The 14,719-nt window shown below is 36.1% G+C and overlaps 4 protein-coding genes across 4 annotated transcripts in view; all 4 read right to left on the bottom strand.

Annotated features, from left to right (window-relative positions):
* Positions 1-2,771: 2,771 nt before the first annotated feature.
* LOC132188082 (uncharacterized) lies at positions 2,772-3,661 on the bottom strand. The gene is made up of 2 exons (XM_059602493.1): positions 3,038-3,661; positions 2,772-2,888 (listed from the first exon to the last, which is right to left on the bottom strand). The coding sequence occupies exons 1-2, from the start codon at positions 3,659-3,661 to the stop codon at positions 2,772-2,774; spliced, it is 741 nt and encodes a 246-aa protein (XP_059458476.1).
* Positions 3,662-7,958: 4,297 nt separating this feature from the next.
* LOC132188709 (uncharacterized) lies at positions 7,959-9,094 on the bottom strand. Its single transcript, XM_059603239.1, has 2 exons — positions 8,360-9,094; positions 7,959-8,177 (listed from the first exon to the last, which is right to left on the bottom strand). The coding sequence occupies exons 1-2, from the start codon at positions 9,002-9,004 to the stop codon at positions 8,052-8,054; spliced, it is 771 nt and encodes a 256-aa protein (XP_059459222.1). The 5' UTR covers positions 9,005-9,094; the 3' UTR covers positions 7,959-8,051.
* A 3,598-nt stretch (positions 9,095-12,692) lies between these two features.
* LOC132188856 (uncharacterized) lies at positions 12,693-13,585 on the bottom strand. Its single transcript, XM_059603421.1, has 2 exons — positions 13,026-13,585; positions 12,693-12,927 (listed from the first exon to the last, which is right to left on the bottom strand). The coding sequence occupies exons 1-2, from the start codon at positions 13,506-13,508 to the stop codon at positions 12,730-12,732; spliced, it is 681 nt and encodes a 226-aa protein (XP_059459404.1). The 5' UTR covers positions 13,509-13,585; the 3' UTR covers positions 12,693-12,729.
* Positions 13,586-14,185: 600 nt separating this feature from the next.
* LOC132188081 (uncharacterized) overlaps positions 14,186-14,719 on the bottom strand; it is a 1,279-nt gene continuing 745 nt past the window's right edge. The window contains exon 2 of the mRNA XM_059602491.1: positions 14,186-14,236. Within this exon, the coding sequence (XP_059458474.1) occupies positions 14,186-14,236 (51 nt within the window). The remainder of the gene's footprint in view (positions 14,237-14,719) is intronic.

Below are 14,719 nucleotides of genomic sequence, written 5' to 3'. Positions count from 1 at the left end.
GTTGTAAGGCTTTGAAAGTGTCACGTTGTGCTAATTTTAGGGCACATTGGTTTGCTAAGTGGGCCGCTTCTAACCTTGTGTTCGGAAGCATTCCCATAGGATCTCTCATTCTCTCTTCTATTAGGATTAAGAGTGGGAATGATTCTCCCTTGTAACCTTTTCCCGCATTTGATTAAAAAAAAGAAGAAAGACATCGGTCAAAACAAACTTTGATTGAAAAAAAGCCTCGAGCAAATTCAGAACCTAACAACAAACCACACGAAGGAACAATACAGTCATCATGGACGCTGCCATAACCCACTATTTTCTACTCTTCATGATCACAGATTTTATAAAAACAAAAACTGCAGAAATCAGGCACTGAAAAAAAAAAAAAAAACTGCTAAAATTACAAACGTATAAAGGACTCCAATTAAATCGCTGATCGGATACGATAAAAAAAACAAAAGTAGAGTCAGCAAAAGAGGCATTAGATAACAGGAAGTAAAAGAAACAATGAGTACTGCTTTACACACCTCAGCTCATCCACGCCCAAATCCCTTTCACGTAACCTCCCTCACTAGAGGGGGATCCATTGATCAATTATTATTGCTTGGTGGGTACTCTACATAACTTTACTCGGTGGTCATTGGATTCCTGCACGAAGGACAAATTGCTCTAGGGTCATTAGCCACGTTACGGCCCACGTCGTACTTACGTACAGTTGTTGACACCGCACCTATTAAATTTCTTGTCTGTGCACGACTGCTCAACGATTGGCAAGAGGAGAGGGAGTTTAGCACCAGAAATGGCCACTTTTGGCTTTAGCAGATACTTTTTGTCTTGGTCTGGCTGAATGTAAATATCACTCAGATTCTCTATGTTCTTGTACAGGCTACGCAAGCAGCCTGCCATGTTTTTCTTTTGTAAGAGGCCCACTTGCAGAGTAAAAATGCTAAAGAGGAAATCAACAAATTTATTGTCAGCTTCAGCTAGCAAAGAGCACTTGATGACATTAACCATTTTTGTCTATCAAAAACCTTACTTTTGTTTCTGCCATCTTATTATAAATCTTGAAGGGAAATCGAGTCCCAGTAAGTGCCCTCAACGGGCTTGGCTGTTACCCTTTTTATAGTGTGTTTAGGCCGCTATATGGAATTCACTCTTGGAAGGGACTTCTTTTGCTACCCTTCGCATTTCCAGTCACCATTCATGAACCTTGGGAACTCGGAACAGTCAAATAAACGAGTTCAGGTTTTCGGCAGACCCTTGTCCGCCCAGGGTCTGGCCACGTCAGACTTAAAAAACAAAAGAAAAAAATAATTTTTTTTTTTTTTAAAAGAAAAAAAAAAAAAAAAATTTAGGTCAGAAAACTTTCTCTCGATCTCCCCCCATTTCATTTGCCGCCTCCCCTAAAAAACACCGAAGTCCCTAAAATTTACTCCTCTCCTCTCCTCTCCCTCCTTCGCTCACCTTCTCTCTTATCCGGGGACGGTGAAGGCGAAGAACCACCAAAAGTGGCCACAAATTAATGAAAGATTTATGAGTAGTAATTAATAACTTCTTCTTTTCAAAAAAAAAAAAAAAATTGATACCTTCTTGAAGCAATTGAAAAGCCAATTGGAGATATATATTAATAATCGCTGAGATAATGTAGAACAAAATTGAAAAATGTTAATCTCAGTCATACATTGTGTGGGATCATATTATTAGAGACCGGCCAATTCGTATAAAATTGGGACAAGTACAAATACTTTCTTCAAACTACCTCTCACTTTTTTTTAAAAAAAATGCCAATGTCTCCCAATAACAAAAATACAATTTTATAAAAAAAAAAATCTTAAAAGTAAAAAAAAAACTAAAAAAACTATATATTTTTTTAAAATATTTTAAAAACGAAAAAAAAAGGACAAACGAAGGGGGTGGTTTTTGATTTTTTTTTTTTCATGAAATATAAAGTTGTAGACTTTGAATCAACTTTCGAACGCCACTAAATTTGTCATCATATGATGTTGGAATTAAAAGATGACAAATTAAGTCAAACTAAGTCTTTTTTGAACAAACTTTTTACTCTAACTAAGTCTTTTTTGAACCGCATTCATAACCATATTTTCTTAATGTCTTGAACAAACTTTTACACCAACTTAATCCTTAACTCAAACCTTACATCCGGCCCCGACCTATTTTGACACTAAATTTGCCAACACTAAAAACCTAAATCTAACTGTTAATTTTTTTTTTTTTTTTTTTTTTTTTTAAAAAAATATGTAATAAATACTTTTGTATTATTTATTATTTTGTGAATTTAAAAATTTAAAATGTTTCAAAAGAACATTAATCAAACCTACCAAGCTACTCTATCTCTCATTTTTGTATCTCTATATGCAATTTGGAAATAATAATAAAAAAATGCAATTTGGAAATTGATTAATGCAATTGATCAACAGTTATTGGTCGCACAATATATAGCTTAAGTGATTGTAATTGTTATAATTACCAATACTAGGTTATAATTTGCAGAAGTTTTGTTATTAACTAACATGAAACAAATGAAAAATCTCCTTTCAAAAAAAAAAACAAATGAAAAATCATATTAGCAAAACCAGATTTGATTAACATGAAACGCACAAGAAGGTCATGAAACAGAACATGATAAACATGGCTGCAACAAAAGCACCAAAATACCAAACTCACATATACTTTAATTTTATGGACAAATTATTCCACATAATTCCTGTCCCTTGAAATTAAAAGACAAATAAAAAGCAACTGTGCTTTCATAATTTGGCTCTTTATGCACCCACAATATCCTTAATTATTTCTATCCGATCATTGTCAAAATGGTTCTGAAGAAAAACATCGGTCAGAACAGTCTTAGATTGCAAAGAAGCCTCGAGCAAACTCAGAACCTAAATACAGACCACACAGAGGAACAAGATTAGATATATATGTATAGCACGTACATAAAGCCAGAACTACCCATAAGAAAACGGTTTATGTTCAGCGAAAAACGCATTAATTCATAGAAAAAAAAAAGGGGGATGGTTTCTATATATACCTCATCCATGCCTAAATCCACCACTTTCTCCTCAACAGCCCCAAGGTCCGTGACATTCAACTCGGTAAGTAAAGAGATAGAAGAGATGGCGGACATGGGCTTCACCTCAAGATCATCCATCACCATGTAAGTAATCACCCCTTTCACGTAACCTCCCACACTAGAGGAGGATGCCTTGATATCCTTTGGTGGGTACTCCACGTATCTTACCTCGTTGCTCATTAAAGTCTTGCATGAAGAACAAATTGCTCTCGGGTCACTAGCCACGTAATTACAGTAGATTTCTCTACACCTATAAAATTTCCTGGGTGTGTATGAATGCTCAACCCTTGGCAAGAGGAGAGGGACTTTAGCACCAGAAATATTGGCCACTTTTGGGTCTGTCAGAATTCCTTTGTCTTGTTCTGGCTGAATGTAAATATCACTCAGATTCTCTACGCTCTTGTGCAGGTTACCCAAGCAGCCTGCCATGTTTTGCTTCTGTAGGAGCCTAGTCACAGTTCCGACCGGCAGGGTGAAAATGCTAAAGAGGAAATCAACAAATTTATTGTCTGCTTCAGCAACGAGCACCCGTTGCTTCGTTTTGTCTATCAAAAGCTTCAGGCTTACCTTTGTTGCTGCCATTTTAGGTGTGCTACGTTGTCTCTTGGCCTGGCTGTTACCCTTTTTATAGTCTTTGGGCTATATATATGGAATTCACTCTTGGAAGCCAGGAAGGGACTTCTTTTTCTATTCCCGTCTTTAATTATAAGGTCATGATGAAAGTCTCATTAGCGTAAAGCCATGTACATAATTATTCCCAAATACATGAAATATATATAAATGATCGATCATCATGTGATTTGATTCTTACCTTGTATTATCCGCTTAATTTTTTTTTTATTTTTTTTTTTGTATATTATAATTTATAACCTTGACGCGGTGGGTAGTGAACCAAAGATCCATAAGAGATTACTTGTCAAGATAAAGAAAAAGAAAAAAAAAAAAGAAATTTTGTATATTAGCCTTTTGTTAGATAATGATAAAAAGAAAAAGAAAAAGAATAAAAAGAAGCTCCTAATATTGGTTAGATGGAAGTGGCTTTTCAAGGAAAAGCAAGAGCTTGATGCTAAGCTTTAGTGTCCATAATTTCACCATTAATTATTTATGAATTTCTTCGACCTCGTATACATGAATGCAATTGCTTTACTTCTGAGCAATGCATATTCTTTTCTCAATATTCGCCCAAGCACAATAAGTAGCTTGGTTGCCAATAAAGTTCTTTTCTCAATTTTCACCATCATGAATTTCCTCCACCTGCAGATGCATGCAATTGCTTACTTTTGTCGGCCATGACCCATGAGGGTTCGTGTGTGGGTGTGGCATGTCAATTGTCCATTGCATTACTTAGGTTAATTTGTCGACATGTTTCTAGCATTTTAACTTCACATTGTAGAAATTAGTGGTTCCCATATATATATATATATATATATATATATATATATATATATTGGTACAATTTTCAGAAACCATGCATTTTCAACTCCCTTCTCAAGAAGGCAAGAAATTGCAGCCACTTATAAATAACCCAAAATTAAATTGCACTTGTTACAAAGTTCTTATTATCTTCATGTTTTGCCCCCATAAGAATCCATCCTTTAAAGGCTTTAATTCGAATGGCATAATTTATGTAATTTTTTCTCTACTTCAAACACTTTATTATGAGTTCTACACTGGACTGAGAACTCCCTTTGTGTTAAAGGTATGGAGCGACCATTAATCAGCAATGAATTTTTTGTGTGATCGATTTACTCGTTTATAATGAATTTATATATGTCTAAATCAAAGTTGAAGACTCCTAGGATCCCTCCGTGATAAATGAGGTCATTGATATCTTTCGATCATAATATGAATTCAACGGTTCAATTTTATTTTATTTTTAATTTGTTTTTTTCATAAAGATCTCAAACTGGTGAGAACTTCATGAAAAGACGCAATCCATGGGGTAGTCAAGACGTAATCCATACCAACCATTTAGAATCTGTTTAGAGCATGTTGGTAATTGCTTTAAGAAACTTAAAAAATGTTTTAATACTGCAGATGCAGATCAGGTAGTCCAAGGAAGGCGGACAGAAGCCACCGTTCGAACCGTCGTTCGAACGGCCAAGTGGAACGGAAGGCTGGCAAAAAGCTCCATTCAAAGCCTGTTCGATTCCCGTTTGAACGACCATATGTTAATTTTCAGTTTTTAAGCTTTCAGTAGTTTCCGTTCTAACGGCCATTTGTCCCGTTCGAACACGTAGCTTTATCTGTTTTATTAAACCGACTTTATTTCATGTTTTAATTAGGTGTAGGGTTTTGTGAGTCTATATTTCGTATTTTATTAGGTTTATGAGTTTTGAGGTTATAAATACATGCTTACAGCCTACAGAAAGTCTGAGTTGTTGTTTATGAATCAGTTTTTATTAATAAGAATACTCAGAGTTGATTTTATTCCTCTTTTTCCTTCAAACCTTAGATAGACTCGATTTATAGTTTTGAGAAGAATTCTTAAATTCTTGATAGAGTCAAGATCTAGAACTACCTATCTGTTCTTTTCTTGTTGTTATTCGTCGTAGCCCACCAAGTCATGTTGCATCAGTTGGTATCAGAGCCCAAGTTACTTTCCATGAATGGGAAGGGGTGACTGTTGTACATACATGACTGAGGTGCACGTGCGCACAGGGACAACACGTAAGGAGCAACCGGCGATTCGTTTGCGGCACATGGATGGTGGGCCGAACGGTTGTCATCACCAACCAAGACAGCGATTCGCGGAGGCGGAAGGCAAATCTAACACTGAACGTTGGCAACACGTGGATGATCAATTCGAGGCTATGCGGGATCAAATTGAAGACCTCATTACCCGAATATCCAACATGGGTGGTCACAATGGGAATGGATCTAGAAACCCGTTTGAAGAGCACCAAACACACAGATGTCAGCATCTTGCGCAAGTTCATGCCCATCGGCCGGTGAACATGTTCAAACTCGATATACCGAAATTCCAAGGTTGCTTGCAACCCAAAGAATTCATGGTGATAGAAAAATTAAGAAAAGTCAACAAAAATAAATAGGTGTTTGGGAAAGCAGGGATTGAGGCGGAGAGTCCACGACAAGCCAATTTGACCCTTATTCGCCAACCTCAACTCCATCTACCCAATCTATATGTGGAGGGGCAAGGAGAACCTGTTGATGAGGAATTCTAGAAATTTGAGATCCTTAATGAAGAGTTCGAGCATGAAGATGTTGAAGATCCTTCACAAGGGTTTGTGGACTGAGATTCCCCACCAACCTATGATGACAATATCAATGAGGAAGATCCTATTGAAAGACTTTTGCCATCCGACCAAGAGGCAGAATACACAGCAGATTAGTTTACTACCATGTTTGGCGGCATCTACCCCGAAGAAGATGACCCATTGGAAGAGGAAGAGCCCACGAATGACATCGCCGATTATGAAGAGATTGATGAAGACCTTTCAAGTGAAGTGCCTAATTTTAATGGTGAAGAGATTGATTATGTTGATTTCCTTGGTGTTGAAGATATTTTAAACTCTCCTAACAATGATTATGGTGAGTTTTATGCGGATGAAGAAAATTATATGTTCAAGAGAGAAACAACGGTTGACCCATTTTTGAATATTTTCATGGCACGTGGAAGGGAAAAGGAACAAGAGAAGTACAACAAATCCCCAAGTATTGTCAAGTGGGGTGTGGGGCCTTCACGATAACCATCAAGGTATTTCGATGATGAAGAACATCACACTTATTGTGGGGTGTTGTCTTGTCTTGATCTTGAGGAAGGGCAAGTAGAACGAGTTGATAGGGCATCCGAATGACCGTGGAAAGAACCGGCTAAATTCGAGGCTGAATTCTCTCCACCCAGGGGAGGATGATGCAAATTGAGTAGTCGAAGGAAGGTGGACAGAAGCCACCGTTTGAACGGCCAAGTGGAACAGAAGGTTGGCAGAAGGCTTCGTTCAATCCTCATTCAAAAGGCCATATGTTAATTTTCAGTTTTTACGCTTTCAGTAGTTCCCGTTCGAACGACCATTTGTCTCGTTCGAATGCGTAGCTTTATCTATTTTATTAAACCAATTTTATTTTGTGTTTTAATTAGGTTTAGGGTTTGAAAGTCTATATTTCATGTTTTATTAAGTTTAGAATTCTTGAGGCTATAAATACATGCTTATAGCCTCTAGAAAGTCAAAGTTGTTGTTTATGAATAAGTTTTTATCAATGAGAATACTCAGAGTTGAGTTTATTCCTCTTTTTTCTTCAAACTTTAGATAGACTCTATAGTTCTGAGAAGAATTCTCATATCCTTGATAGACTCAAAATCTATAATTATCTATCCGTTCTTTTCTTATTGTTATTCGATGTAGCCCACCAAGTAAGGCTACATTAAATACTTAAAAAGCTCTTTTAGGCAAAAAAAAAAAAAAAAAACTTAAAAAGCATTTTTATGCTTTTAAAAAAGTCTAAAACTGTGAAAACTTGAAAATTGTGATCTCTTTCAAGCTTTATTTGTCATCGCAATCTCAAATTGACAGTTAGCAAAGAGTACTATCCGGTGAGATACTTGATGGATAAATTATGACTGTCGAATTGGAGAACTAGAGTTGTGTAAATGGAGGACTTCGACGGTACAACCAATTACTTAGGAATTGGATCATGGACATTTGAGAGAAAATGGTGATCATGTTTCTCTCATAGATGAGGTAAATAACTTAAGGCACCATTTCTTTGAGCACCAATCTCTAGGAAGTGAACCTTATGTATGTATATGCATGTGTTATGGTTGTCGATAGTACATACGAAATGTTGTATGCATAGGATCGTATCATAAGTTATTCTTTATTGAATACAAACAAATAAAAAGCATATTACCACACCCGATCATGAAAATGAATATAGAAACATTGTTGCGACTAAAACACCTCAATACAAATCTCACAGATACTTTTTTAGATCAATTATCCCACGGAGTCATTCATTCAACACCTTCAATTCCAAACTCCTCCTTAACATTATGGTTCTGAATCTTTTGATCATTCTGAAGGAAGACATCAGTCAGAACGGTACTTGATTGTAGAGAAGCCCTGAGCAATTTCACACCCTGGCAACATACCAGATTAAAGAACAAAATACTCATCACATATACAAGAAAAGAGAAACTGCAGACCAGAAAAAGAAACTTCAAAAATCAACGCATGACTACATCTTCATTCGAATATAGAGTTGTTAATGCATAGAAAAAAGAAGAAGAACGGGATGACTGCTATATATATATATATATACCTCATCCATGCCCAACTCGACCACCTTCTCCTCAAGAGCTCCTACGTCAGTGACATTAAATTTGGTAAATAAAATGATAGCAGAGATGATGGACATGGGCTTGACATCGAGATCATCCATCACCATGTATGTAATCACCCCTTTCACGTAACCTCCCTCACTAGAGGAGGATGCCTTGGTATCCTTCGGTACTGGGTCTACGTAATCTATGTATCTTAACTCGTTGGTTATTAACTTATTGCACGAAGGACAAAATGCTCTCCGGTCATTAGCCACGTTCTGACAGAAGTACCAGTGGCTAGCACTACACCTATAAAATTTCTTGGCTGAATATGAGTGTTGCTCGACGCTTGGCAAGAGGAGAGGGACTTTAGCACCATAAATGGCTACCATTGGATTCAGCAGGAAGTCTTTGTCTTGCTCTGGCTGAAGGTAAAGATCATCACTCAGATTCTCAAAGCTCTTGTACAGGCTATGTAAGGAGCCTGCCATGTCGTGCTTTTGTAAGAGCCTTGTGACAGTTCCGACCGGCAGAGTGAGAATGCTAAAAAGGAAATCAACAAATTTCTTGTCTGCTTCAGCGAAGATCACCCGTTGGCTCTTTTTCTCTATCAAAATCTTCAGGCTTATCTTTGCTGCTGCCATTTTTGGCTTGGCTAGCTGTTACCCTTTATGGACGGGACTTCTTTCGCTACCCTTTGCATTTGCAGTCATGCATGTTCACCATTCATGAACCTTCGGGACTTGGAACATTCAAATAAACATTTGCTGCAATGGGATTGATTTTCTCGATGGAAAATTCCTTTCCACTTTTGGCCACAAATAAATGAGATTCTAAATCCAATTTACACGAAATGGTATCATATGCTTGAGTCATGTATGTTATAACCTTAAAGCGGTGCAGAATAACTGAAAGAAAAAGAAAAAAAAAAAGAAGAAAGAAGCTTTTTGGACAATAAATTTAAGCATATGAAAAGTATCCCTTGTTACTCTTTCTTGGTTTCTTCGTTTGAATAGAAAAAAAAAAAGGAAAAAAAAAGAAGAATAATAAATGCTTTTTTTAATAGCAAAGGAACTTCTATATAACGTGATGAATTTCTTCCACAAATTCTTCTAAATCAGTTTGGGGAAATTTGTCTTTCGATTTTTGACAATCGACAACTGTCAACTCCAAAGATGTGCATTCAATGGACTTAAATTTCTTTTTGTTCGGATAAGCAAAATTTACTTTATAAATTGGATCGAACAAAATTCTTATTAAAAAATATATATATTTTTACATAATGAGTTAAAAAAACTTCTTCCAACCCAATTGGCACAGCACTGCAACTATTACACCAATTTGAATGACAAAAGTTTTGATGTATGTAGTAACTTTTACCATGAAGTGGCCAAGTCAACTATGGCTCAATAGGGCATAAAGGAATTGAAGACTTATTACTACTTTTTACTGTTTAAAACCATTCTATTATATTGGTTCTCAATCCGTAAGTACTACTATGTTACCCAAAAATGTGAATGGCCTCCTTTTCTAAATTTTTTTCATTAAAAAAATAAAAAGAAATACTAACACATCAGCTTACTACAAATTTGATAAAAAAAATATTTAAAAAGGCATACTGCCACATCATAATAAGCTATATACAAAAACATTGAAGATTAGAGTACTTCTCCAAGATAAAGGAAATGAGAAACATGATTGCAACAAATATAGCAATCCCACGGATAATTTTCTTGCACCTAGAAATCAACGTTCCAGTTCCAGTACTGGCCTCTGCCCGATAGAAGACATCAATGAGAACAGTATTTACTTGCAGAGAAACCTTGAGCAATTTCACAGTACCCTTGAACAAACCAGATAAAAGAGCAAAATAGTCAGTCACTATATTGAACGATAAGATTGTGCATGCATGTAAGCACTGCTTTTATTCAAACAACAAGTACAAAAAGTATTAATTAAGCACAGAAAGCAAGGGATTACTGCAATACCTCAACGAAGCTCAGTTCCACCAATTGGCTCTTTTTGTCTATCGTAAGCTTCAGGCTATCCTTTGTCACTGCCATTTTAGGTATCTCAGTCCTGTGAGTGGCCTCTGTTTTTTATTTTTATTTTTTATTTTTTTATACGAGGTATATATCCGGTTTCACCTTACAGTACTTCGGGCTACAGCTGTTGGCTTGACTGTTACCCTTTTTATAGTCTTGAGGCAATCTTGGAAGTTGGAATTAGGGACTTCCATTTCTACCCTTTGCATTTGCAGACACCATTGATGATGAACCTTCGGAACTCGGACAAGTCAAATAAACATTTTTGCTGCAAGGGACTGTTGATTTTCTCAATTGAAAATCATTGGAGTTTTTGACTTGGGACAATTGCACGCTGATATTACCGACATTGAGCACTACCCACACGTTATGGGCTGGGCTTTGAGTTATACCAACATACTTGGGCTTCTTATGTCGATCTTCACACTTTCGTGCCTCTATTGAAGCCCACGGAAGGGCTACCGACTTTTCTTTACTTTTTCTATGCCAAAATAAAAGATATATATATATATATATATATATATATATAATGGGATTTTTTTTTTTTTAAAAAATAATAAAACAAATGTGTATATTGATATTTATAGTATTTATTAATAATATTCTTTTCAATTTCGGCCACAATGAAGAAAACTCTAATGGGTTTTTTCTGAACATGATTTTTCGAGTAGAGAAGATGAATGCTGCTTTTTATGGTTTAGGAAATTAGGATCGATCATAAAGTCCTAGCGAACATTATGAGTTAGGATTTGACTTTAGCAAAATATATTTGGGCTTGGGGTGCCGAAACCACCCCCAGTGGAAAGGCCACCCCAAATTTTTTTTTTTGAAAAATTATATTTTTAAATTTTTTTGTTTTTTTGTTTTTTTAAATTTAATTAAGTGGCCACGTCATCAGTGATGACGTGGCCACTTATGTCAAGTGTCAAATTTTAATTGGTTCATATGTTAGTGATGTAGACTTTCGTTAAGTCAACTAACAGTCAATGAACGGAAGGACCAATTTGGTCTTTATCAAAACTACAGATACCTCCTGTGATAAAAATCAAGCCCTAAGGAGAAAAAAAAATAAAGAAATGAAACTCTAGAGGTATTAGGTATTTAACCCAAAAATTAATTACCATAAATATCGAACTGCCTCATATGTTGGTGGAGCCTCATATATATGTAGGATCCACCAAGAACTTTCGACAGTCGATCTTTCAATGGCCACCATGAACTTTTGCGAGCTCGCAATGGCTGTAGAAACGTACGACGTACGGCCTTGTGGTGGCTGTCATAAACATTTGTTGACCTTGCGATAGACACCGGGAATTTGCGGCAGCTCCACATTGGTCGCCATGAACTTTCAATAGCCTCGTCAGGGCCAATATGAACTTTCAGTGGTCCCATGGCGGCCACATTTGTCTTCATATAATGTCAGAATTAATATAGATATGACGGTTTTACTCCAACTTTTAAAACCCACAAAAAAAAAATAATAATAATAAAAATGAAGGGATTATGTACCCATAAAAGAACATAGGCCATAGGGGTGGCGTACATGTGACAACCCCAAGCACAAGGATGGTCGCACCATGCACCTAAGGTTCTATTAAGGGTGATCGACCCGCCTTCAAAAAATTCTTTCAATTTTAGGGGGATATTTTTTTGTTTGAAAAAAAAAAAATGATGACTTTTTGGAATAACATAATCCATTCCTCTAAAAAAAATTAAAGGAATAGGTATTACTCTTCATGCGAAAGTATTTATTTCCATGAGAATATCTACTTCTAGAAATGATGTGCAACCAAACAAAAAAATGGTTATATTTCTTAATGTCTTGGACCAACTTAATTACACCAGCTCAATCCTTAACTCAAACCTTACATGCCAATTTGTTTTGACACTAAATTTGCTGACACTAAAAACCTAAAATATTTTAAAAAATATGTAATAATTAGTTTTGTAATTTTTTTTTTTTTTTTTTTGTAAATTTAAAATTAAAAACAATACCCAAAGAACAATAATCAAACCTACCAGATCGACTACCATGTTTGTCAGTTTTGTATCTTCATCTCTAATATGGAATCTGATTACTGAAATTGTTCAACAGTACTTATGAGTCGCATAATAAATTGCAATAAATAAAAGATTTGATTAACATGACAAGCTCATAGAACAAATTAAAACATGAGAAACATGGTTGCAAGTTGCAACAAAAACACCAACATACCAAAGTAAACAAACTCATAGATACTTTTTTGGACAAATTATTCCAGAGTTTTTGCACCTTGAAATTAAAAGACTAATCAGAAGCAACAGTACTGCTTTCATTTGGCTCTTTATGCGCCCGCCACATCCTGAATTACTTCTATCTCATTGTCGGGTGCAAAATCAATGGGTGCCGGAGCTGCTACAATTGCTTCAGCAGGAGCTGCTATCGGTATTGGAAACGTGTTCAATTTTGTAATATGGTTTGGAAGGAAGATGTCGGTCAAAACAGTCTTAGATCGCAAAGAAGCCTCCAGCAAACTTAGAACCTAAAAACCGTTTACGGTTCAGTGTTCAGCTAAAAAATGCATATTTAATGCATAGAAAAAAGAAAGGGGATGAGTGCTATATATATATATATATATACCTCATCCATGCCAAAATCGACCACTTTCTCCTCAACAGCTCCAAGGTCCGTGACATTAAACTTGGAAAGCAGAGAGATAGAAGAGATGGCGGACATGGGCTTGACGTCAAGATCATCCATCACCATGTAAGTAATCACCCCCTTCACGTAACCTCCCTCACTAGAAGAGGATGCCTTGATATCGCTTGGTGGGTCTACGTAACTTACCTCAGTGGTCATTGAATTCTTGCACAAAGGACATATTGCTCTCCGGTCAATAGCCACATAGCTGGTATGACTTCCGCCGCTTCCACACCTATAAAATTTCTTGGTTGTATTTGACTGCTCATTGTGCTCAACGCTTGGCAAGAGGAGAGGGACTTTAGCACCAGAAATGTTTGCTACTTTTGGGTCTAGCAAAAAGCCTTTGTCTTGATCTGGCTGAATGTAAATATCACTCAGATTCTCTATGCTATTGTACAGGCTACGCAAGCAGCCTGCCATGTTTTTCTTTTGTAAGAGCCTAGTCACAGTTCCCACCGGGAGAGTGAAAATGCCAAAGATGAAATCAACAAATTCTTTGTCTGCTTCAGCGAAGAGAACCCGTCGGTTCTTTTTCTCTATCAAAAGCTTCAGGGTTACCTTGGTTGCTGCCATTTTAGGTATTTCAATGCTAAACATGATTCAGTCCAGTAAGTGCACTCTATTGGCTTGGCTGTTACCCTTTTTATAGTCTTTGAGAATTCACTCTTGGAACTTGGAAGTGTCTTCTTTTTCTATTGGAGTTTGTGCGCAATTGTTTCCTATTCCCGTCTTTAATTTTAATGTCATGATCAAAGTCTCATTAGCGTAAAGCTATGTAAGAAAACATGATATTCTCGGAGACGCATGAAATATGATCATTATGTGATTTGATTCGTACCATGTATTATATCCACTTACAATTTTGCATATGTATTATAACCTTGAAATGGTGGATCGTGAACCAAATTAAAGTGACCTTTGATTTGCAAATTAAAGGTTCACAAAAGTCGTAAATAATTATAATTACATAAAATATAATCACCATGTAATTTCATTTTCATCTTGTCTCGATCGTACGCTTGAAATTATGCATATTATAACCTTGAAGCCGTACGTGCATAATAAACGAATAATTGAATATGAATTTCTTTAGTTTTTCAACAAAGTACTGAATTCATTATTAATGGATCTCTCAAAGCCACCGAAACCTACAATAAAAAGAAACATAAATGGATGATTTTGTTCACTGAGTTAACGGAAAAATACTTTGATGGTTAAGTTAATAATTTCTTAAGAAAAAAGAGAGGTAAAACTAGTTTCATATTTTTGATAGCTTTTTTTCTTTACATCATGGGCTCTCTTTCCTCTGCATGTGCTCCACTAGGTGTCTCACCTTGTTATTGGGCAATGCTCGATCTATTTAGGTGCAGTGTTTGGTCATGTAACTCATGACATGCATGTTTCACATTCTGTCTTGATATGGACAAGACGATGGTGTTGAATTAAATGTCACATATATATTATTGTAGCAACTCGTAAGGCCTAGTGCATGTACAAAGCGTAATATTACCTAATGTTCTGCCAAGAATACGGGAAATGACGGAAGTAAAGTTGTCAGACAGATGTGATATGCTTTGCTTGCCTTTCGTTTTAAGGAAGCAAATTAAACCTAATGTTCTGCCAAGAATTAT

This window comes from Corylus avellana, chromosome ca7 (genome assembly GCF_901000735.1).
Source record: "Corylus avellana chromosome ca7, CavTom2PMs-1.0".
NCBI classification, from domain to species: Eukaryota; Viridiplantae; Streptophyta; class Magnoliopsida; order Fagales; family Betulaceae; genus Corylus; species Corylus avellana.
Note: the sequence above shows the minus strand (reverse complement) of the source record. Positions and strands in the feature narration are given on the sequence as shown.

What these genes read in the sequence shown, in the direction of transcription:
- LOC132188082 (XM_059602493.1), bottom strand. Translation starts at nt 3,661, where the DNA reads ATGGCAGCAACAAAGGTAAGCCTGAAGCTTTTGATAGACAAAACGAAG. An exon ending in TGGATTTAGGCATGGATGAG is followed by an intron (nt 2,889 to 3,037) that starts GTATATATAGAA and finishes GTCTGTATTTAG; the next exon opens with GTTCTGAGTTTGCTCGAGGC.
- LOC132188709 (XM_059603239.1), bottom strand. Translation starts at nt 9,004, where the DNA reads ATGGCAGCAGCAAAGATAAGCCTGAAGATTTTGATAGAGAAAAAGAGC. An exon ending in TCGAGTTGGGCATGGATGAG is followed by an intron (nt 8,178 to 8,359) that starts GTATATATATAT and finishes GTATGTTGCCAG; the next exon opens with GGTGTGAAATTGCTCAGGGC.
- LOC132188856 (XM_059603421.1), bottom strand. Translation starts at nt 13,508, where the DNA reads ATGGCAGGCTGCTTGCGTAGCCTGTACAATAGCATAGAGAATCTGAGT. An exon ending in TCGATTTTGGCATGGATGAG is followed by an intron (nt 12,928 to 13,025) that starts GTATATATATAT and finishes AACGGTTTTTAG; the next exon opens with GTTCTAAGTTTGCTGGAGGC.